Source organism: Dipteris shenzhenensis, chromosome 9 (assembly GCF_047967505.1).
Source record: "Dipteris shenzhenensis isolate YYH24624 ecotype China chromosome 9, Dip_SZ_1.0, whole genome shotgun sequence".
Lineage (NCBI taxonomy): Eukaryota > Viridiplantae > Streptophyta > Polypodiopsida > Gleicheniales > Dipteridaceae > Dipteris > Dipteris shenzhenensis.
The window spans coordinates 34,937,687-34,960,104 of NC_141604.1; the positions used below are offsets into that span (position 1 = coordinate 34,937,687).

The following is a 22,418-nucleotide window of genomic DNA, read 5'->3' on the forward strand; positions in this document are numbered from 1 at the left end:
ACTCTTTTACCATAGCATTGAACATCTTGTTGATATATTTGTTTGTCTCTGCTACTGGTGTAGCAACAATGGTGAGTGTTGCATGATTGCATGATGTTGACTCATCAGCTGAAAGTTTCATGCATTGTGAAACAGAGGGACAGAGCAGCATGGCTTATGGGTTCACATGATCCTCTTCTTGATGCTGTTACAGAGAATCTTCTGGACCGTTTAGAGGTGAACTATGCATGTTTTTTATGGCTATTTTATCATTCCATCTGAGGTTGTTACAATTGAAACAAATCTATATCTTCTCCCACCCTACTTGGATGAAGGAAAAATACATCCGAAATTTTTATATCTCAATTTTCTGCGTCTGATCATCATAAGCTAGCATGGCACAATAATGCTAGGATACTATGTGTTGGAAAGGTCACCTCCGCATCTGTAAGCCCCTGAATGAGGAGAGCGTGGGGGAGGGAGGCTTGGGGCAGGATGTGTCCAAGAGAGAAGAAAGAGAGGGGGCTGCCACATGGGCAGCACCTCACATCAAAGACCATGGAAAGTACCCAGAGCTAGGATGGATCTGCAGCAGCAAAAGGCGAAGCAGTAGCCAGCACAAGGGACCCAGAATAGAAGGCGATCAAATGGCGCTGACATCTGCAGGGTGTACGGTTCTGTACACTGCTGTAGAAGGGCCTGACAGAGGCGCAATGATGGCAGGATGTGCAGGATGGATAAGCGCAGATGTGGAGCAGGTTTTGGGCCTGTTTGGAGGCCCTGGTTTAGGGCTGGAGAGTGGGCACCCAGGTGTCCAGAAGCAGCAGCAAGGAGGGCTGCAAGGGACTGACCCTGGGGGGCATATTTATAGCCCACATAGGTTGGCCAGGCAGGGTTATATAGGGCTGGGCCCTTGCCTAGATTGGAGGGCCAAAGGCCCTAGAAGTGTGGGGCCAAAAGCCCCGGGTTGTGAGCCCTTATAGGGCTGGACCAGCCACAGACTGGTTGGCCAGTCTGGTCGGCCAGTTTGCTGCAGGCTGGTCGGTATTTTTGCCAGCCCTTGGGGCCCTATAAAAGGAGGTCCTTGAGGCCTCACTTCTCATCACTTGGAGCAGCAGTTCAGGGAGCAGAAGGAGCAGCAGATCAGCCACTTGTAGGCCTCTATCCAAAAGGAGACAAGAGAGCTGTAGAGCTGCAGACCTGGCTCAGAGTGCTGCCCACCTAGGCTGGTGCAAAGACAGCAAGGTGGAAGGGATCTAGACGGAAAGTCTATAGAAGCTCGAGGTGGAGCACGCGGACTCAAGTCTAGAGATAGCCAGCAGATAGGAGAAGGACCTTGTGGTAAGATCAGAGGACCTCACCATTGGTGGGACTCTGGATCTATCTATTTTGTATTGTGTCCATAGCTTTGGACGGAAATATATTATTTTGACGGTTTCTCTATCTGGCTGGTTCATTGTCTATTGATGAGTTTGCACATCTAATCTATGTGACACACATTAAGTAAAGAAGTTTGTGATTCCACACCCCACACGCACACTGTGTGAGCTCCTAGGCATTACTATAAGTCTTCTGTTGTGCGTACCCTCTGTTGGGTCATTTCTAACACTATGTGGGGGGTTTTGATGTCTACTTAAGTATGTAAGTTATGCACTAAAATGATGTTTGTGAGGCTATTGTATAAATCTGTGATGCATGTCTGTGTATATGCGTGTTCCCCTCCTCATATACATGCATTCATTCACATATAAAGTTACAAACTTCAATACCATTGATGGTTGTGATGTTAGATTTGCAATCACAGATATAAAGCATGTGAAAAAGGGCAGCCAGCAATCACAGATGTAAAGCATAGGAAAAGGGGCAGCCAGCTTACTAGTTAGTAGCTTGGCTTCGAAGTAATTGACACTTTAGCTTCATCTTGGTCTACCTGTTGGACCTGCAATTGCTGCCATCAAGCTTGTTAGTTGAAAGCTAGGTCTAGTTGATGGCAATGTTTCAAGTCTGCTTTTGAAGCCTAAGGAAGGCCATTTTTCGTTTGATTTATCAGGTCATTTATAACTATTGCTAGTTGGCATAGTGTTGTTGGTCTTGCCAATTGAGATTGATGAGTGGTCTTGTTAGTCTAGCCGAGTGAGAAAAAATAAGGCTGGATGGAATATCTTGAAAGGAGAAAAAAACTCTTAGGAGATAAGTGAAATGAAAGCATTTAGCAGTAGAATAATGCCCATCATCAATCCGAATGAATAAGAAGATGCTCTCCCGCCTTCCCGGTAATGGTACAAGGATGGACTACTGGCATTTGCAAGGTCGCTTTTGGGCCTCTGCCCACGCTTTTTGTCATCACGAGTGGGATGTTGTGTCAATACTTTAGTATTATAAAGGAGAAATAATCATTGAGCTTGTCGAGCAGTAATTGTTGAGTGTTGGTAATTAGCATATGTAAAGAAGCCTTTGTAGCGTCATTTATGACATTTAAACCCTTTGGCAACAGAATTAGTGACTTCATATGCTTGTTGGTGATGATTGGAAGAAGTTTTTACACTTTGAGTTATGTTGAAAGTCAATTCATGTTGCAAAGGTCCTTTTGGAGGTGTTGCATGCAGAGGGGGCACAATCCTTTTGCGAAATTTACTTATGCCAAATCACTGCGGCAGGAGGCTTGCAACCATCAGACATAGTTCTCTCTATTATGCTTCATTTTGAAAGCTCGTTCATCTTGTCAAGTTTTACTTGGCAGAATGTTTCTTTTGGATTCTTGTTCGCCTTTTTTTTTGGGGGGGGGGGGGGGTAGCCTGCAGTTTGACTTTACATGCTGCATGTATATTTGAGCAAGTTTCCTACTCATCTAGAAAAGGTTGTTTATTGTGTTGCAGTAAATGTAATGCCTATCTACATATTGGATGATTGGCTGGCCGTTCCAGAGGGCTTTATCAAAGGTCACCTTGTGCTTGCATGAATCTTTTATGCAGGGAAGCATTAGATTTTCACAACCCCCACAGAACGGATTTTATTCTATGCTCTCATATTAGCAAGCTTTAGTCAAGATCATCTTTATATTGGGGATCTACTCTTTGACCTTTGAGCCCATAGATGTCTTTGTGCTGTTCCGCATGTGTGCCACACTCTCAATGCTAAAAGAAATTATCTTCTAGCATTCTAGACTGATCTAGAGTTTTCGTCACGACAAGTTCCTGCTTACATTGTTTTTCAAAGTCGATTGAACAAAAAGCTGTGGTCACGAGGCATTTCTACTCTTCTTTTTGTTTGAATTCTCACTCCGAAAGAGCATACCTTTCAAAGATGTGTCCTTGCGCACTGCAGTTAGCCTTCTCCGTTAGTACTAGCCGTTGTCATGGCTGAGTTCGCCCTTCGCCTCTGGAGTGTTGACAGAAGATTAGTTGTATAAATGGATTCTCAAGTATGTGCTTGTGTTGTGTGGATATTTATGTGTGAGAGCATATGTTTATAATATGTTCTACACTCACTGTTGGGTGCTGATGGCGTTTGTGGGGATGTCATAGTAGCCAGTCCCTGCTGTGCATGAGCGTTTGGCATGGTGCTGGAGTCTCCACAAGATTCGGCAACATCAGTGGCAGCAGATGACGGAGTCCCCAGGATTATACTGGTGGTTGAGAGCCCAGAGTCCCTCCCAGAGTTGATCCTCCTCGAGACCCTTGAGGGGGGTACACTTCTTTAAAGAGTGGAGATTTCTGGGTTACCAAGCCAGTGTCTTCGTTGTAGGCAGATGGATCATTTAGCTAGAGACTGCCCTTGTGGCCAGGGCCGAGCCCCCCTCTCCCCCCCCCCCCCAAAACCCCGCAGGGCAAGCAGAGTCAGCAGGCCAGGACCTAGCACCCCCTCGAACAGGAGCAACAGGAGTCTCAGACCCCCTGGGTGGCACCTTCAAAGCGAGAATGGACCCAGGTAAAAAAGAAAAAGAAACCAAGCAAACTGGCTCGAAAGCACCGTAGGCAACGGGCTAGATGCAGGGGGGGGGGAGAGAGAGAGAGAGAGAGAGAGAGAGAGCGGTTCAAGAGATACCCGTGGAGGAGCAACTGCAAGAGTCCTTGGTTGCCCCCCCCCCCCCCCCCCCCCCCCCCGCGGCAAGGGCCACTATCCAGCTAGACGATCCTCCCATAATTGAGGTCTAGCAACTGCAATCACCCATGCGTCAGCAGCGAGCCTCAGGAGTTCATGACGTTGCGATGGCAGAAGCTGCGAAGGTTAGTTCCGCAGCGGTTGAGGAGGGGATCCAGAGCCTCGCTGAGCCTGATCAGCAGGGTGGTCCTATCGCCCCTATTCCTCCCCGTCCCCCTCCCCCCCCTGGATCTCTCTGCCTTCCCCTCCTCCCGAGCTCCCCCCACCCCCTCCTCCCCCCCTCGCCCCTCTTGTTATAATCATCCTCACCACCCGGCCCCCTTCCTCCGCCCCCCCCCCCTTCGCCTCCCCTGCCATTAGGCAAGGGTAACACAACATCCCCTTCCGTTTCCTCGTCTCAGCATCTTGTCCCCTCCCTCCATTCAGGGTGGGATCCATAGCGAAGGGGCTCGTCCTCTCGGTTAACAGCTTCCAAACTCTAGTTTGGGTGCCCTCTACCGCGGGACTTTTGGAGATTGGGGCCTTGGAACTATCTAGATATTTCAGACTCTTACCCTTTGCCTCGAGCACATGGGAACAGTTCATCTTCACGATCAATGGCAGAGACCCATGGCGAGAGCCAAAGTTCAGTAGGATACTTGGCAGCCTCCTCCTCTTATTCGGCCATAGGAGACATGGTGGATTGCTTGAGAGGCTAGATCGCTTTTAATGTTGGGGACTGGGCACTCCACAAAGGCGGCTCTACAGGGATTCTAGCAGGCACCATGATGTCAGACCACTCTCCAGTAGTATTCTACTTGAGAACTCTGCCGGAGTGTTCCCCAAAAGGAGGTCCGCATTCCAGAGGACCTCCTGTAGGATGAGGAGATTCAGCAAGTTATGGCAGAGATTTGGCAGCAGCCAGAGTCAGCACCTTGCGAGGGCTGGGCTTTGTGGTTGGCAGATGCGATTCAGAGGAGCAGTGAGGAGCTGCAGTCTCGTGCCCTTAGACGGAGGAGGGCTCTTCAGGAGCACGAGCGTGCATTGCGACGAGACGTCGCCTCCATAGAGAGGCTCAGGGAGTGGGACCTAGGATCCCAGTGGCTTAGTGACAAGACATGAGAGCGCGTGCCTTGAGCTCCAAGACACGGAGGTACTGGTGGGCTGAGTTCTCCTACCCACTTCACCTGGGCCCGTTGGATATAGCAGGGGGATGTGATGACGAAGCAGTTCTTCTAGACCATTGGATCTCGGTCGACAGGCACGCAGTTACAACGATTACGGGATCTGCAGGGCATTATGCACACTGATCCACAGGAGATACTAGAGCTGACCACGGTTTTCTACAGCCAGCTCTTTCAGCAAAGAGGGTGACTCCAGCTTGCCTTGTGGCCCATGAGCTAGTTTGGGACCACGTTCAAATGGTAGTCTCGCAGGAGTTGTGCAAGAGTTTGGAGGAGCATCCCTACATTGCAGTTTTGAAAGATCAGTGAGCTATGTTTGTACCTTATCTCTAGTCTGATTAGTAGCTCGTACTGTGGCAAAAAATTTATGAAGAAATTGGTGTATTCTGATTTGCTGCTCTGAATTAATTGTCTTATGGAAAAGTATTGAGTTGTGTGACTTGTGTCTATGGAACTAGCAATCATGCAACTCCTATCGTGCTTGTTCTTCTGAACTATCATGTAATATTGAATATTTGCTCTAACAGCAGCAGCTTTGCTCTTTGTCAGGTAAATCAAAGTGTCTTTCTCAGTTTATCTTTCTATTTTTATGATGGTCTGGTGATATGTTTTTGCTCTGGCTGCTTATCTCGTCTCCTTTATTATAGACACTGCTGCCTCTTTTGCATGGTTTCCTTTCTGATGTCAAATGCGGGAGTACCTGTTGTGAATACAGGATTGTAAAAGGACTTTTCACACTGCATTGAACATGGGGGGTGCTGTGGTGCATACAAAAAAGCTGCTTAAAGGTCGTGGTGAGTTCATATTTTTTATTGCTTTGGCATGTCTGAGACTTCCCTCACAGACTTGCACTTAGTAAATGATAGCTTTGCCGTATTGAAGGTGGAGTTGAGAGGCTGATAACCATGGACATATCTCATGACATGATCAAGAAATCTATGCGAACAGAAGCAGCTTCAAGCTCCAATCTAGAGAACTTGTATGTAGTTGGTGATGAGGAGTATCTGCCCTTCAAGGAAGGGTAAGCTGGGTGTGACAATAATTTACAAGAAATTATTATGCTAAGTAGAATTGCATTGTTTTCTGATGGAGTTTAACCTATGTTCTTTCCTTTGATACTCGTTCTCTTGTATTTCTTTGTATTTTCTCAAACAAAAGCTTATTTTATCCTTTAAGACATTATGAGTTCATTGTGCAGGTCTCTTGATCTGGTTATTAGTTCTCTGGGCCTCCATTGGATCAATGATCTTCCTGGTTGCATGACACAGGTTTGACATGAAACCCAGATATAGGAGTTCTTGTATTGCTGTCATTTAGGCCAACGCATAATATTAAGTATGGCATGTACCTGGCAGTGCAGGATGGCACTTAAACCTGACGGATTGTTTTTGGCAGCTATGTTGGGAGGGGACACTTTAAAGTGAGTGCCTATGACTTCAAAGCACACGTGTGTTGAATTTTAACAAATATCAACAGAAAACCTATTTTAAGCGTAAATGTCTGTTATCAGGTTTTTAAATTGTGAATTTACAATGTCTGCAAGGGGAGTTCCAACATTGTGTGAAATGACTTTATCTGCAAGTTCCCTATAGATTTTTGCCATAATTGTGGGGCTCGGTACTAAAATTCTGAACAGATTCATTAGAAGCACCAATCGAAGAATAATATACATTACCTATTCTAACACTGAGATTCAAATCTATGCATGATGATTTCTAAAGAGAGATATTTGCGAGAAGTCGTTGCTGAGGGCATGCACACAATGCCAATTCAGGCATGAGAAAGCACTTTTTAGAGAAGCCACTCTCTAGGGCATGGAGGAGTTAGTTCAGAGATGCCTACGCCTAATTTTTTGGTCAATGCCATGCTGCGCAGATCTGCAGAAAGAGATACCAGGGTCTGCTCAAGGAGCTAGGAAGATTATGGATAGTTTATTATGACCTTCCTTTAAATCTTCTTATTCTTTGATCTAGGCGCTAGAGATGTGAATATGCTTTAAGTTTTGTTGATTTGTAACAATCACTCGTTTGTATGATAATGCCATATATTTTATTGTCTGATGTGGTTTATGCCGGTAATCGGGACAGTACTGCTTTGATTTATTTTTTTACATTCATCGGCCATTCAAAGATATCTTAAGGCTTGAAGCATCAATCATTGATTTGTATTTATTCCAATTTTTTACTTAGAAGAATTTTCATGTCGTGGTGATTACAGGGAGCTTAGAATTGCTTGCACGGTAGCTCAATTGGAACGAGAAGGTGGTATAAGTCCTCGGGTGTCACCTTTGGTCGAAGTAAGTTTTTAGGCTTGGTTGCTTTTTAGACAAACCTTTTATAGGATCAAATGCATTGCCCTTGTCATATCTTTTCAAAGTTCAATACTTTTGGGTAATATCTTCATTATTTGAGCTTACCATGAAAGAGGTTTGGAGACTCCTTTGGAGTTTGTTTACGTGAACATTGTGAGGAAAGTAGAGGAGTGTTTAAAGTAGTTTGTAAGAGGCAATAGAATAGCTTATTTTATTTTACAAGTGTAGGATCTCGGCATTTACTTGTGAAATTTGTGAGAAAGAAAGAAAGAAAGAAAGTTTATTAAAGGCTTCGGAAGACCAATGGGTCTATGAGATTGTGAAAAACCTGGTACAAACAAGCTGTGGTGGTGGAGCTACTAAACGAGCATCTACACCAATGCAAAATGCAAAAAATGCAGAATGATAGTAATAAGTCCTAAGTACAACATAGAGAGAGTTGCTACTGGCATCCACCACTCTCCACTATTGTGTGTACTCATAGGTGGCATGAGGCACATGCTGCAAGGACAACACCCTGAATGGCGTGGATGCTCCTTAGACTTGTGTCTGACCTGACCTGGCTTGTTTGGAAGTCTGGGTCATGATCATGACGTCTCCCTTCTCCTATGAAGAATCTATGATCTCTTGTTGTGTGGTGCCGGGTCCACGATAGGTCTCATGAGTGCGGACCTCAAACGGGTAACCTCATGTATGAATAGTACAGCAAAATCTCTGGTCTGGGTAATCCATTACTTTGTCCATGTCTGTCTATCCATGGGTGAAAAGATAGTGACATCTCCCTTGGATCTCATATTATCTAGGGCATCACGCTTCTACATCTCCACTTCTTGAGTGTCACAAAGAGCACAGAGCCTTGTATCTCTACGATATCGTGTGGCTGCAATCGCAAGTCTTGCGTCAATTTGAAACTTGTGGCAGGAAGTTTGAGCTGGCCCATGGTGATCCGTACTGCATGGAAAAGGTGATTTTTTCCATGCATCCGTAGGTACTCCAGTGCCTGGATGAAGCCATCCACACTGAGATGGAGAAAATGCCCTCTAATTAGCGACCTTTGTGGCCACAACGGTTACGTGTCTTCTTTGACCGCTTACCAGTGCTCTCACTGGACAATGCCGCCAATAGTGACCTTTCTGACCTCAACTGTTACGAGTATGTGAAGTCTTTAGTGCTTCTCCTTTTGCATCTGTCATCTTACTCCTCTTATGCTTAGCTGCTACTGCCCTGGGTATGGCCATGTCCTCAGATGATATCTCCTTTTTTTCCTGGAGAATCTCTTGCTGAAGATCCTGGAGCTTGTTGATATGCTGCTGCATCGATGAAGACTTCGCGGGATCCAACAACCTCATTGGAACTTCCAAAGCAACCCTCTTCATGGAGAGGTTCTGTTGTACACGGACGCCAAGTGCTCCCACATACTTTTGGCCACCATCATGTGCTTTACACGATCAATTACTTCAGGAGTACAATTAGGAAAATGAAAGACCGTACCCTCGCATTGACTCGGTCCTAGAGTTGAGAGATGGTCTTGGACTCCTACTTCAAGATCCCTATATTTGCTTCAAGGGGATCATGCTTGACAACTCCCACCAATAGGAAGTCTGCTAAATCATAAGACTGTAATACTCCATCATGACCTGCCATATACCGTAATTGAGCCCATCCAATTGAGGGTCTGAGTAATACGAGAATTTTCACCTTGCTCTCCGCCATCTCAGCCATGTTGAAGTGAGAAAGAAAGTAAGCTTATTAGAGTCTTCGGAACATCAATGGGTCTATGTGACTATCATCATCATCATCATCACCATGTCACATCAAATCCAATGCCAAGTTTTGTCCGGTACAACAAATACTGGAGCCTCCCCAGAAGAGAGGTCATGGTGGACCAAGTGGTGTGGGCTATGATGGTATAAGGTGAGAGATGGAATGCTAGCCGCTATCTGTGGAGTCCGGTGTGTCCTCTTGGGGGTGGCTCTGCGTCTGACAAGGGCCACAGTAACCCTTGTCGGTCGTGCCCTCGTCTTGAACATGGAAGGGATGTCTCCAAGCATGATCTGGGCGTCCGTCCTTTGTTGAGTGTGGTGTGTCGCTGGCTCTGGATCTCTATCTCACCGACTGTCTGTGGTGTGGTAAACTGTGTGGTCTAGTTGGAAGAATTATGTAATCATACTCTGAGAGAGTCTGCCTGTGTGTCCTCCCTGTCTTTGTGATCTGAGTAAGCACTCTCGGTACCTAATTGCCTCATGGATGAAGGTGGCTAAGTTGGGTAAGAAAGGAAGCGATATGTGTGGGCATATCAGATCTCTGGTCACTCTTAGCTGCTCGGGTAGAAGAGGATAGTGTTAGCCATGGTAGTCTACGTCCCCTTGAAGTGTAGTCACGGTATCCTTTGACACGGTACATATATATGATGACCTGAAATGCCACATGAAGCTGCAACTAAGATGACTCAAACTCAATCTAACTGATCTGGTGGGGAACTCACGGCTTATTATGTATCATCGACGATAGCATGAGAACTTGGAGATGCTCTACCTGAGCCCACTCTGCATCTGAGAGATCCGGTCCCCAACAAGGGCTACCATACATACTTGTTGGCCGGACCAAGGAGTTGAAAAAAAGAGCCTTGGACCGAGGGTCTTGAAAGTGTGAGTGGAAGCACGTCTCTCCCAACCTGGCTAATGGAGCATATTCTTTTCTCAAACGGGTCTGCATTGCTGGTCTCATCGTAAATTAAGGGTCAGAAAGGAGAATCCCTAGATAAGTGTATGATGAAACAATCTCACCGGGTGATCCGCGAAAAGTGAACTGTTCTCTATGCATAGCTGCTTGCAATGTGTTAAAGATCTTGACCTTGATCCACTATCCAAGGTTGACCTTCAAATCATGTGACTCACAGAACGAGTGTAATGCATCTAGGCCCACTGCAAAAGAGGATAATAACTCAACGTCATTTGCATACATCAAGGAACCATTGTGAGAGCATCCAACGTCTCCATAAATGTCTCTAGCTCTCGTCTATGTAGTGGCCAATAGAGGTGGTGAGAATGGGCACATTTTGTTTGACCCCAATAGTGCTCATGATCTCCTCTATCCGCGTATGCAATGAACTCAATGCATAACCCCTCATGATCCTTTGGCTAGCCATTATAAAGCTTCAATATTGCGTTCTTGACACCACCCTTGGTGAAAAGATGGTAGAACGAGGTGAGTGCGAGAGGTCGGGAGTGGGCTGGTGTGGGATGTCATATAGTGTGCGTGCGTAGGTGTGCCAAATTTGAGTGTCTATGAGGGGTGATGGGGATCGTTGCTCAAGGAAGTTGCGCCAAGAGTCCTTGGAGTTGTTGCTAAACAAAATGTTTATTAACTCCTCGTTTTGGCGGACAAAAGCCTGCTTCTTTCGGCGTACCAATGGCGATACTCACATGTCATCTTTGGTTAGCTTGGAAGGCTATGCTTGGTCTTGAATCTAAGTTGATGGTCGAAGAGTCTTGCACTCATCATTGTACCAGCTTACCAGCTATTGCAAGGGACAGAACCATGAGGTGGGGGTGGGTGGAGTGAGTGGTGTAGGGGAAGGCGTGAAGGGTAGCCTCTTAACTGAGCGAGTGATTAGAGTGGCGTGGTCCTAATAGTGGTATGTGATCGATGTATGTGAGAGTGTGTATAGGCGGGCATAATACTTAGGTGAGAGATTGCAGTCAAAGTGTTATGTCATGGTAGGTGGTGTGAGTGATCGGTGGAGCGGGTAGTATTGTGAGACGAGGTGTAGGGATGCTAAAGAAGAGGCAAGTGTGGTCTGCCTTGGAGGAGGTGGTGCAACAGAGAAGTTAGTGATACGAGATGTGAGGGCATGGGATCCCATGATGTAATCGACTATGCCGGAGCCACCTCCATGTGGAAAATCGGAGAAACCACTTGAAGAGGGCCACCAACTGAGACCATTGTAAATAATAAGATTATGTATCCTACCCATATCTAATAGTGCATGTCCATACGATGTGATCGGGGCCCGCCTATCAGTGGAGACTCGCATCATACTCGCATCGTCTAGGTTGATATCCGACAGGTAAGATAGCATCGTTTCGGAAGTCACAAAGCGGTACTTGATGTACATTGTCCTTGTGTTGAAGACCCCGATGAGGACCTCTCCACGCCTCGAAAAATCCTTGTCTGGAGGAAGGGCTGCATATGGTGACGCCTCGTCTCCTCATGGATGTCTTGAGCAAAGTGGGATGTCTCACATGGAAAGCAACATACCACCACGAATAGGTTTCGAACTGGCCACACGTCGGATCTGAATCCAAAGGAATTTGGAATGTATGTCCCTCCTCTCTACAGAGACCATCCCAAAAAGAGATGATCTGTATCGTCGCTACCCCTCCTAACCCTCGTACGCTAACCATTGGTAGTGGGTGCTCTGGACTTTGGTGTGTCTCTGCTAGAAGATTGTCTCGTCCTTGTAGGACTCCGAGAAGTTCCTTGGCCTTGACCATAAGCTATGACGGCAGTTTCAAAGGAGTCGGTAAGGAGGAGTCGTCCTGTACTACTGCACAGTCCCCCTTCTTGTGGGCCATGTCCCGTTGCTGCATCAAGATGCGTCTCTCCTCAACTGTAAGGGTGTCAGGTTCTCATCCATGGAAATCAATGTGTGGTCTTGTAAGGCTGATCTACAACGCAATGCTGCTAGTCGGACATGAGTGTCACAGAAGCGTATGACAAGGGGTACTCTCGGTTGGGGTCTCTCCCCACGCGCCAGGTCCCCTAGATTGCGTGCTTTGTGACCCCTAGGGTGGTAGCCACAAAAGTAGTCGCATCGTCCATAGATGTAGCAACTGTATGAGGAATCTCACGAACCTTGATATTGAGAACCTTATTGGCCTTGTGCTGTTGCTCTAAGATAGTGGCTGAGCTGGTTGTCTTTGCCGGTCCCCATTTTTTCACATCCACCATCTGGATGTCTCCTCGATCACCAACTGCAATGGTGGCTATTTGGGTCTCTACCGTTGGTGTACTCCCCGGGGCTGTCTGTAAAGCGTTCACCTCCTTCCGAAGCTGTAGGACGTCATGTCTGAGCTCCTGTGTAAGGCTAGCCTGCTCTTGTATAATACGAACATGCTCCTAGGTGAAGCGGGCCTGCTCCTGTGCGAATTGACTCAGCTCCACCTCACGTGCTTGTATGCTGTGCACCTCCATCAAGAGGGACTCCCAAGTATGTGGCATGACAGCTCCTGGGAAGTCGGGTCCTCGTGGGATTTGAAACCTGGTACAAATGTAAGGGGATGGGGCTGAACAGTAGGCGGTGAATGATTAAGCTGAGCGGGCTGTGGAGATGTCTGAAGCAGTGGTGAGGTAATTCCAGCTGGGGCTGGAAGGGCGGCTGGCTGAGACAGAGAGGGGAGAGGAATGCCAAGGAATACTGTGGTCTTGGTATGTCATCCCTGGTGATGATGACATAGGTGATGAGTCTAGTGGTGTCGAGTGTACTAGCAGGAGAAGTGGTCGAGGTCAAGGTCCCTGATGGAGATGTGGATGAGGCAGTCCCTGCTGATGTAGAGCCCTTATGTACCACTATGCTTCCCATGCCAAGTCCTCTACGGTTGAAGCATTTGTTGACATCTTCGAGATTCAGCTGCCTTTGGTTTTGATTTTTGTCCTCTTTCTTGTGCATCTCCTCCTTGTCCTTCTCTTTCTCTCCTTTCCCCATCTAGAATGCTTCTGATTTGTTGTTTGTTTTTTTTTTGCTTGCAGGGGGCGCATAAGCTTGACAGCGACCGCTCGTAGGGACCTGGAGGGAAGGCATTGCAGCAGGGGGGGGCGGGTTGGAGCAGAGGGGGGTGAAACAGCCCCGTGTGGGGCCATGTAGCAGCAACCAGCAGAGGCGGGGGGTATGCAGTGCAGTCCTCAGTGCAGCAAGGGGGAGCAGGGTGGCGGGACAGCAGGCTGGGCAGCTCGTGGGCCAATCAAATGGCAGTGTGGGCTGGGTGGGCTACGCCGTGGGCACAAGGGGCGGCGAGGGGGAGCGGGCCGGGTAGATGGCCGTGCAGGCAGGGCGGGCTACACTGCGGGCAGCAAGGGACAGTGAAGGGGGAGCAGATGGCAGGGTGGGCAGGGAGGGCTGTGTTGCGAGCAGCAAGGGGGGAGCGGAGAGGCAGTGATGGGGGCTGCGTAGAGGGGCTGCTAGGGGGGGGGCTGAGAGTAAGGCAGAACAAAGAAAGAAGAAATAAAGATGTATTACTGTCTTTGAGAGGCCTCAGGGGCCTAGGAGACAAATACAATATCAGAGTCGAACTGAGAAGAGAGGGTGGATGGGAAAGAGGATAGAGAAGGGGATTGACGGAGAAAGAGAGGAGAGGGCTGGAGAAGGTAATGAAGAGGCTTGGGGCATAAGGTACCTTCACACCTTCGCTGTCCCGTCCCTCGAAAAGACCTCCTTTCCGATCTGAAAACACCCTTCAAACACTACGCACCTTCCTTGACACCCGAACAGTCCACACCTCCTCTTCAGACACCTCCGAACACTCGCAGTATGCTAGCTCCAAGCTCCCTCTACGTCTCAAGTCTCTAGCAAACATTTGGCTCTGATACCATGTGAGAGTGCAGTGGAAACTGAACAGAAAAAGAGAGAGCACACACACATGAGCTAAACTGCAAAACTGGAAAGAGAGAGAGACTGCACGGGATCCCAGGGAAAAGCCCTCACTGTTGGGCAAAAGCTCTACTGAAATGAGATGAAATCAACAATGAGAGGGGGGGTTTATATATAGCCTCACCCCCGTCTAGTTCGGCTACTGGAAATGGGTCGACCCATCTGCCATAAAGGGGCTGACCAAGCAGCCTAGGTGGCCAACCCCTCCATACCACCCGCCAGCAGGCCGGTCCACCCCTCCATACCACCCGCCTGCTGGGTCCTGGTAACTTGACCAGTCAGGTTTGGTCTGCTGCCCTAAGGGGTGGCCCACATCCCTCCTAGTGACACCCACAGCCAGCTGGACTCCAAGGCGGTCTGCCAATAAGCCCTGATATGTGCCAGACATGCCCGTGCAGGTCTGCACTAGGCAACCCCTCTCCTAGCACATGTGCAAGGCCTTGGCTCAGCCTCCAAATAGTCAAACCTGCTCCAGGGATGGCTGGATCCACCGCAGGACCCTGGCATATAGTCATGCCCAGTTTCCATCCAGAGGCTTCAATTCGAATGTTTCGTCGACAAGTCGAGGATGCTCCGTTTCCACATCATACATCCAACCCTACCTTATTCTATCCTCATGAGGGGCGGGCACACCCACACCAAAGGCCCTCACTCACAATCTACACATGGTACATCAGGAGATGCTCAACTCCAACAAGGATTTGCCTTGGTTTAGAGGATGTTTTGAAAAACTTGGAAAACCTAATCAAAGGGCTAGTACAGCCCATCTCTTAGTCTGTGTATGGGACCGTTTTGTTGAGAGAGACTGATGTTCTAGTAGATTTAGTTTGGATTTTGAATGATTCGGTTGCGAGTTATACCAGTCATAACGTTTTTGAACTCTTGGAATGTAGAAGAGAAGTGTACTCCAATCTTGCTCGAAACATTTGATTTTACCACAATCTGTACTAAGATAGATTTGAAAGATTTGAGGTCACGAATAGGAAATCTTGTTTCAAAGTTTTCAATTGCGGATATGAAAAAAGGTAGATGCAAAGTTTTAAGAGTTGAAAAATCAGTCTTGCATTTTTATTTTTGTTGGATGAAATCTAAAAAGCAAGAATATTGCTAAATATGGAGTGATTACTTCCCATTTCTAGGATCTCACATAAGATGCTGCCTCAAGCCTTTTATGGGCCCCTTGAATGGACAAAGTGGCCATATAGGCTGACCAAGGCATGACCACCAAGCTGACCAGCCACATGGCCGGCCTGCTACTGGGCTGACTGATAGGTGGTCAGCGGCTGGTTGCCAATGTGGCAGTGCTGCATGCACATGTGCAGCTAGTACATGTATGCCCCATAACATGATCCATATGGCTCATAACCAGGTCCAATACTCGGCCAAAGAGTTGCAGAGTGACACCCTAATCTATCCCAGTGCTCATTGCCTTCTCATATGGGGGACTTACATACGAAGTAATCTAAGATATGTCAAGTGCCTAGAGGGTGGAGCACTGAACTCATTTAACACTAACCTTCAATGTCTAATCTTTGGACTATGATGGAGGTCCAATTCCAAGAAGCTTCATGAGGTACTCGGGCCCCAGCTGTGCACCTTGGAACACATGGTGCAGTCACAGCAATTTGCCAAGCTTCTCCAAAAGGGGACTCAAAGGAGATGAAGACAACGAAGGGACATATATGGGCTCCACAACCAGCTACCAATGCGCATGTAGGACAAACTACACCGTGTCATGCAATGTAGGACAAACTACACCGTGTCATGCAATTTTCATGTCCGTAGGACAAACACCATCACATAAGAGGGGCAACACGATTTGCAACATGCCCACTTGACTCCCATTGTTGTGCCTATGACGAACCCACCGATTTCAGGCTCCTATACCATTTAGAAACGCCAAGCAGCAAGGTGGAGCTGTAGTTTTGGCAGTCTACCAAGCCACTTCGAGAAGGAGATGAAACCAATGGACAGCTCATCCCATATGGGCTCCACAACCCCACTTCACATTCTCTCCCTAGTCTTGACTGTTGGCCCCACTCTTTGTATCGTCCATAATCATATGCCATTATCATTTATGGCATTCCTATGGCATATTAATTTGTTACATTTCATTTTATATGGACTTTTAAATTCCATGGATAGTAGTCTTATCTCATTTTATATTTGAAGGTTCAAATTGAAATATGGTCTAGAATGATGAACGTTTAAACTTGAAAGTTCAGAGGTATAATTTTGGCAAATTTGTCTAGCTCACCAGGATGGGGATTACCTTCCAAGCCTTTCTATCTCCGGATCCAATATTCTTCCCATTCTTTGCCTAGTATGGACAGATTTACAATGGCTGTACCCATGAGCGCTGATGATGGTGGTAATATGATGAGTTATATCCTACTGAAATCCAGTGTAGAGGAAGACTCAATTCAACATTTTATGGATACATACAGTAACATGTTCTTGTAGTCCCTCTCCATGGGATCAAGTTCTTGCCTTTGCTCATCTAGAAGGCACCTTAGATAAGAAAAAAGCTGTTGGAAGGTTGATCTGATTTGTTGGGCTGGTGATGATGAGTATTTGTTTCTCTTGTTTTGTTGGTTGATGGGGATGGAAATGAATTTTCAGGTGCGAGATGCTGGCAACCTACTAACAGGGGCAGGATTTGCTCTTCCTACAGTGGATGTTGACAAATACATCATGCGGTACCCTAGTGGTGCTGTCTCTGCTTGGAAAATCTGCATTATGACTAAAAAGACATATAATAACAATCATGGTCATTATTCTTTAAGCATTGATGTGCCCTTCTGGTCATATGCAGCGATTGAATTGATTGATCATTTACGGAGCATGGGTGAAGGAAATGCTGTTTCAGAAAGGATGAAGGTGGGTAGCATGAATTGTGTTGCTTGCTGTTTGTCACCTTGTTCAGTAAGAAAGAAAGAAAGAAAGAAAGAAAGTTTATTAACGTCTTCGGAAGACCGATGGGTCTACTGATGTTGCTTCATTTTTGAAAAACGTCAGTTTTTTGTCTCAAATAACAGATCTTGATCGTCATTTGTTAACAGTTCCTGAGAAGAGAAACAGCTATAGCAGCAGCTGCAGCATATGATGCAATGTTTGCAGATAAGGATGGCATTTCTGCAACCTTTCAGGTTTGTGGCTTTGTAATAAAGCAGAAGTCTGCTCTTGTGAACTTTATTTTGCTTGTACAATTTGGTAGGATTACACATGTTTTCAAACGACCCATAACCTCAGTAAAACAGTAATATTTTGCAAAATCATTTTAACAAACTTCACTAGTGATATATGAACGGTTTGGGATGTTATATTGCACATATTAATAACTTTTCTTTGACAATCGATTTCATTATGAGAAGCCTTGTACTCTGTAACTATGCATGCATATCATGAAACCTCAGGTTATTGCACTAGTCTATTGGTTCTGTTGTGTACTCAGCCAGCGTACTTGAAATTTATTGGTACTTTTCAGGTTATTTACATGGCAGGATGGTGTCCAGATCCGTCACAACAAACCCCAAAGAGGAGAGGTTCAGCAACAGTTTCTTTTGAAGACATTCAAAACGTGTTTGGAAACCCAGGCTCGTCTAAGGAATGATTGAGGGGTTTTCATCATGTCACTATCTGTCCCAAATTTAGCTGTCTCTCAATTATTATTTCAAAGCGCCACAAATTGAATGCTAATAAAGCATTTCTTATATTGACTTTGTGGATTAATGAATACAGAAAACATTCAGCAAATAAAGGAATGGATATCCTAAGCAATGCATCAGCTTATGCTGTATCTGGTTTTTTAAAACTTCGAACTCAGCATAAAATAACAAATATAGAAATTAAAATTGACTTTGTGGCCAGTTGCCTATACAATAGGCTGAGATACTGAACTTTTATTCTGTTTCAATGTTCAATCCAGAGTTTGCTCATTGTGTACTTGAGTGGTTGCCTGGAAACAATGTTGATCATTTCATGTGGACAAAGAGTAAACCTCCAAGTCTTACTTCACGATTGACGAAGTGCCTAGTATTTTTGTTGAGCTTACAGTACTTATATTTTTTGGTCACATTTGAGAGTGTTCAATCTAAGTTTAGGTCAACATGCACTTGCGGGCTTTCTGGAAACAAAGTGATTGTGTGATGTTAGATGTGCAAAAAGGGCCTTCTACTTATGAAATCACTCTCTAGATGACAATTTTAAAGTGTTGGAAGGTTGGCGGTTCATGGAAGCCTCCCATAGGTCCATGACAAATGACGAGAGATGCTAAATGTCACTGCTACGCAGCTCGCACTATCAATGCAGTTGCCTCGTAGCCCATAGGATTTGGTAGTGCTCCCTTAGCTGTGTTACGAAGAGGTGACAGATTCATCATGTGTTCACGTGGGATATGCCAACCTTGCTAACAAAGAGAGGCACCCCCCCCCTCTCGTCAGTACTTGAGGTTTTGCCGCCAAAGAACAATGTTTTGGAGACACTAGCCAAGATCAGTACTTCGAATATTTTGGTTGCTTGTTGCAATCTTGTGATGGGAGGAAACACGTTGTACAATTGCCACCCTCAACAATATTGAACTTGATACTATCAATGGTACAAGAGCTTCCAAGAAGATTGTTGAAAGGCGAAAGCATCTCTACAGGGCTTGCTTACATGCATCTTTTATGATTTCATAGATCAAGGAATTCATAGTTTATATAATCCCACATTGGCTATTGGCATGTGCCTCCAAAATACCCTTACACAATGAGCTAGACCTTCCGAAGCAAGCTAGCTTTTCTCTGATCACCTCATGGACACCACCATCTAGCTTTTCTCTCATCACCTCATGGACACCTAACTCTTCATATGGCTTTCAAGTTTTAACAGGGGCACCTTTTTCGAATAACATGCAGAACTTGGAAAGTGCTCCATTTTCAGATCCTACATTATGTAGACAAAATGGTGAGCTCATCTATTTGATGATAGCAACATAGCATGATATTTCCTATGTAATAGGATTGATGAGCCAATTGATGTATTCTCCTTTATCTTTCTCGTCTCCATTTCATGTTTACTCCTTTAAATTAGGTCATAATGTTTTATATGGATTATTTTGTTTCCAATTTGCATTACCTTACTAAGCAAGCCCACGGACAATAGTATTAAAATGTCATACCTTACACATTGTATTGGTCTCCATTCTTTAGCTCTTGCTAATGCATAGGTTTCATAACTTAGCATTGGGATGCCTATTGTGGCAATATAGAATTTTAATGGACTCACAGCTAGCTTTATGAATGAAGTGACACATCATGCTCCCCTTTAAATGGAGTGATAGTTTATTGAACTTTCATAAATCAATATTGTCCTTATGAAACCTTTATATATATACATTTAACACAATAACCGTTTGTCTATCCATTTAACAAGGTCGCGAGTGGTTAGCTAACATCTACGAAGCTAGTGGAAAAGTCCTTGTAGACCTAGTGTAATCTTTTTTGTAGGACCAAGCATTGTATTCCATAGGCAATTGATCAAGGATGCCAAGGTCAACCTTTGCAAATAGTTTGAAATGCATGATTTGAATATCTCGCATTACATTTTGGGTAGTGAGATAAGATGAATAGAGGAAGGCACATTTTTGAGTAAAACAATTGACATTGACTCTAGGTTGGAGCAATTGAGAATGCTATACTTCTAGACAACTTTCAAACTCAAAATGCCTTTTTAGATTGCTCTAAGCATTGGCTTTAGAGTGGGAGAAACCCACCATACAAATGCTAAAGGAAACATGAAAGAACCTATTAAAGCCTTTTGGCAACCAAATGGGGTGGCTAAAAGATGAATTTTTCCATGCTAAAAGGAATGGCTCTCTAGAATTATTGAACCCTTGTTTGAGTTGCCATGTTCATATGGGAGACATAAAGCTTAAGATGGCTATACTCTCATTGGATTCCCAAGGAACTTGCGAAGGCCTAGCAAGTGCTAGAGGATGATGTCCACTTAGGGATGAAGATAAACTAGCTACTACCAGTTATATGAATCACATATGGCGATGTGATAGGGTCATTAGCCCTAGGATGAGCTATTAGGCTCATGTGAGAGCCATTGAGCTCTAATCACAGCCTCTAAGCTTGAATCTAGAATATGCTAGATAAGAAACCTAAGAAGGGTTATGATGTTGGTCAGAACCCGTTGGTATAATAATGATTAGCAGATGATGCTAGCCTGAGGTTTCCATAATGACCTACCAAGGTACGTAGCAAGATAATAAGGATGTTGCTTGCATATATATAAATTTTCTATTTTGAGATGGATTTCAACTAGAAAATTTGTGTAAGTGGCAAATGCCAGGACCTAGAAGCTGGGGTCAATTACTAAAGAAGTGGGAGGGTATGTTATGTGTATGGTTACCATAGCGATTCTGCGAATAAAGCACTTGTAAAAAGAAGCAAGACCTAAAATTCCTCTCAACTAGGTGGGGTTTTGTGGTTGTGGCCAAATCCTTGATGCATTTCACCTTTGCAGGATCCACCCGAATGCCATGTCTACTCACAATATGCCCCAGGTACTCAACCTCCTCTGCCATAAAAGTGCATTTGCTGGCTTTTGCATGAAGATGATGCATCCTCAAAATTTCCAACACCTGCTTCACGTGCTTAACCCAACCACATGAATTCATATGAAAATCTTGACCGTTAACAAGGTTATTGTAATGCAAATTGGATAAGGCATCCATAATCTGTCGGTATAGCAAGGTTTGATGGATTGCTTGCAACTAATTGCAGTATACCATAATAGACGTCTCTATATGGATGGTGAATACACTAAATAATGTTGAGAATTACCATGATGGGTAGTAGATGATGGACATAGACAGTGAGAAGGTTATAGCTTTCAGTAGATAAGGTGAATAGAAGGGTGATATATAAGATACCTTGGGGCCATGTCAAATGCATAGTCCATTAAAGGCTATACTCTAGAGAAGGGCAAGTGATGTCCATAGCCAAGTGAGGGCAAGGATTACCATGTAGAGCTATAAGCTCATGAAGGCTATTAAGCCAAATCCTAGTTAAGGGTTAGATGAGAAACATTTGCACTACTTATGTGCCAAGGCTTTGGAAGATCAAAGCCTAGTTTGCCAATGGACGAATTTATGAGAAATGGGAATGGTTGATAATTACATGTGAATGAATAATGAAGGGAAGGTCTCCTTTGAAGGAAACCCTTAGATAATGAAGAAAGGACTAACTGTGGAGAACTAACTAGTTACGCGGTTACATTAGAACTAAGTTCACATGGCTTGGCTAGTTTGTTTATTTTTCGATTACCTACTAGCTAGACCACTCTAGTTTGCTTGCATGGTAACCTAGTTCATTCGATTTGATTACATATGAACTAGATTTCTCTAGTTGTGGCAACTGAGTCCATTCAATTTTACTACCTTGGAACCATGGTCCAACAAAATTATGGTTTACAAAATGTTCCAAAAACCAATAACCATGTTTGGGATTTCATATTCTGGGCTCCCATCCAAAAAGTGAATTTAATAATACGTTACCTTGAACTCACATGATATTCAAATATTTTCTAGTGGAACCCTCGAGCTACAATCTACCATTAACTTGCATTCTCTACAATAGTGTTGTGTCCAATCCACCAAGCAATGTATGGGAGCTCAAAAAATCATGAAGTCAATGGTCATAAATGTCAACACTAAGCCACCCATCACCAACCATGCCAACCCCTTCAATACTTCATTAGGTGAGCTAGCACCCCATCAATATTTGATCAATGTACTAATCTATTGAAGAGTAACATATCACCATCATGCCTTCTTTATTTCTATAGGTATAATCCAATCTATAAGATGACCTCAAATGGAACTAAGAATGGCATCTCTTTAGTGAATTAATGTGCAATAGGTGTACTTGCATGGATCCTTCATGCTAGTGCAAGTGTAAGGGTATATCCCACGTGTGTGCATTATCAAAAGTAACCTCTTAAGGTGGATTAAGACCCTCACAAGGATAAATACCCATGTGAAAATCCAACCCATATCAAGTAAGCTCACAAAGCATTTACTCCACATAGCAACTACTTCAACTTCACTCTAGGAAAACCAATATCCCTCTTTCCTCATTGGTAAAACATATATATAGGCACCTATCACGTGCATAAGAAGACATCACTTAGCATGAATTACTAAATCCAACTACTAATTTCTCCT

At 44.9% G+C, this 22,418-nt stretch overlaps 1 protein-coding gene across 4 annotated transcripts in view; it reads left to right on the forward strand.

The window, feature by feature from the left end:
- Positions 1–18,148, forward strand: part of LOC147898568 (S-adenosyl-L-methionine-dependent methyltransferases superfamily protein) — a 36,072-nt gene extending 17,924 nt beyond the window's left edge. For 3 of the 4 annotated variants that reach the window (XM_087379113.1, XM_087379112.1, XM_087379114.1), the window contains exons 3-12: positions 133–216; positions 5,959–6,037; positions 6,126–6,264; positions 6,442–6,511; positions 6,599–6,663; positions 7,461–7,539; positions 16,826–16,913; positions 17,019–17,083; positions 17,266–17,352; positions 17,691–18,148. In XM_087379113.1, the coding sequence (XP_087235239.1) occupies positions 133–216; positions 5,959–6,037; positions 6,126–6,264; positions 6,442–6,511; positions 6,599–6,663; positions 7,461–7,539; positions 16,826–16,913; positions 17,019–17,083; positions 17,266–17,352; positions 17,691–17,816 (882 nt within the window). In that variant the 3' untranslated portion in view covers positions 17,817–18,148. The remainder of the gene's footprint in view (positions 1–132; positions 217–5,958; positions 6,038–6,125; positions 6,265–6,441; positions 6,512–6,598; positions 6,664–7,460; positions 7,540–16,825; positions 16,914–17,018; positions 17,084–17,265; positions 17,353–17,690) is intronic. The other variant, XM_087379115.1, reaches the window with a different exon arrangement.
- The last annotated feature ends 4,270 nt before the right edge of the window (positions 18,149–22,418 follow it).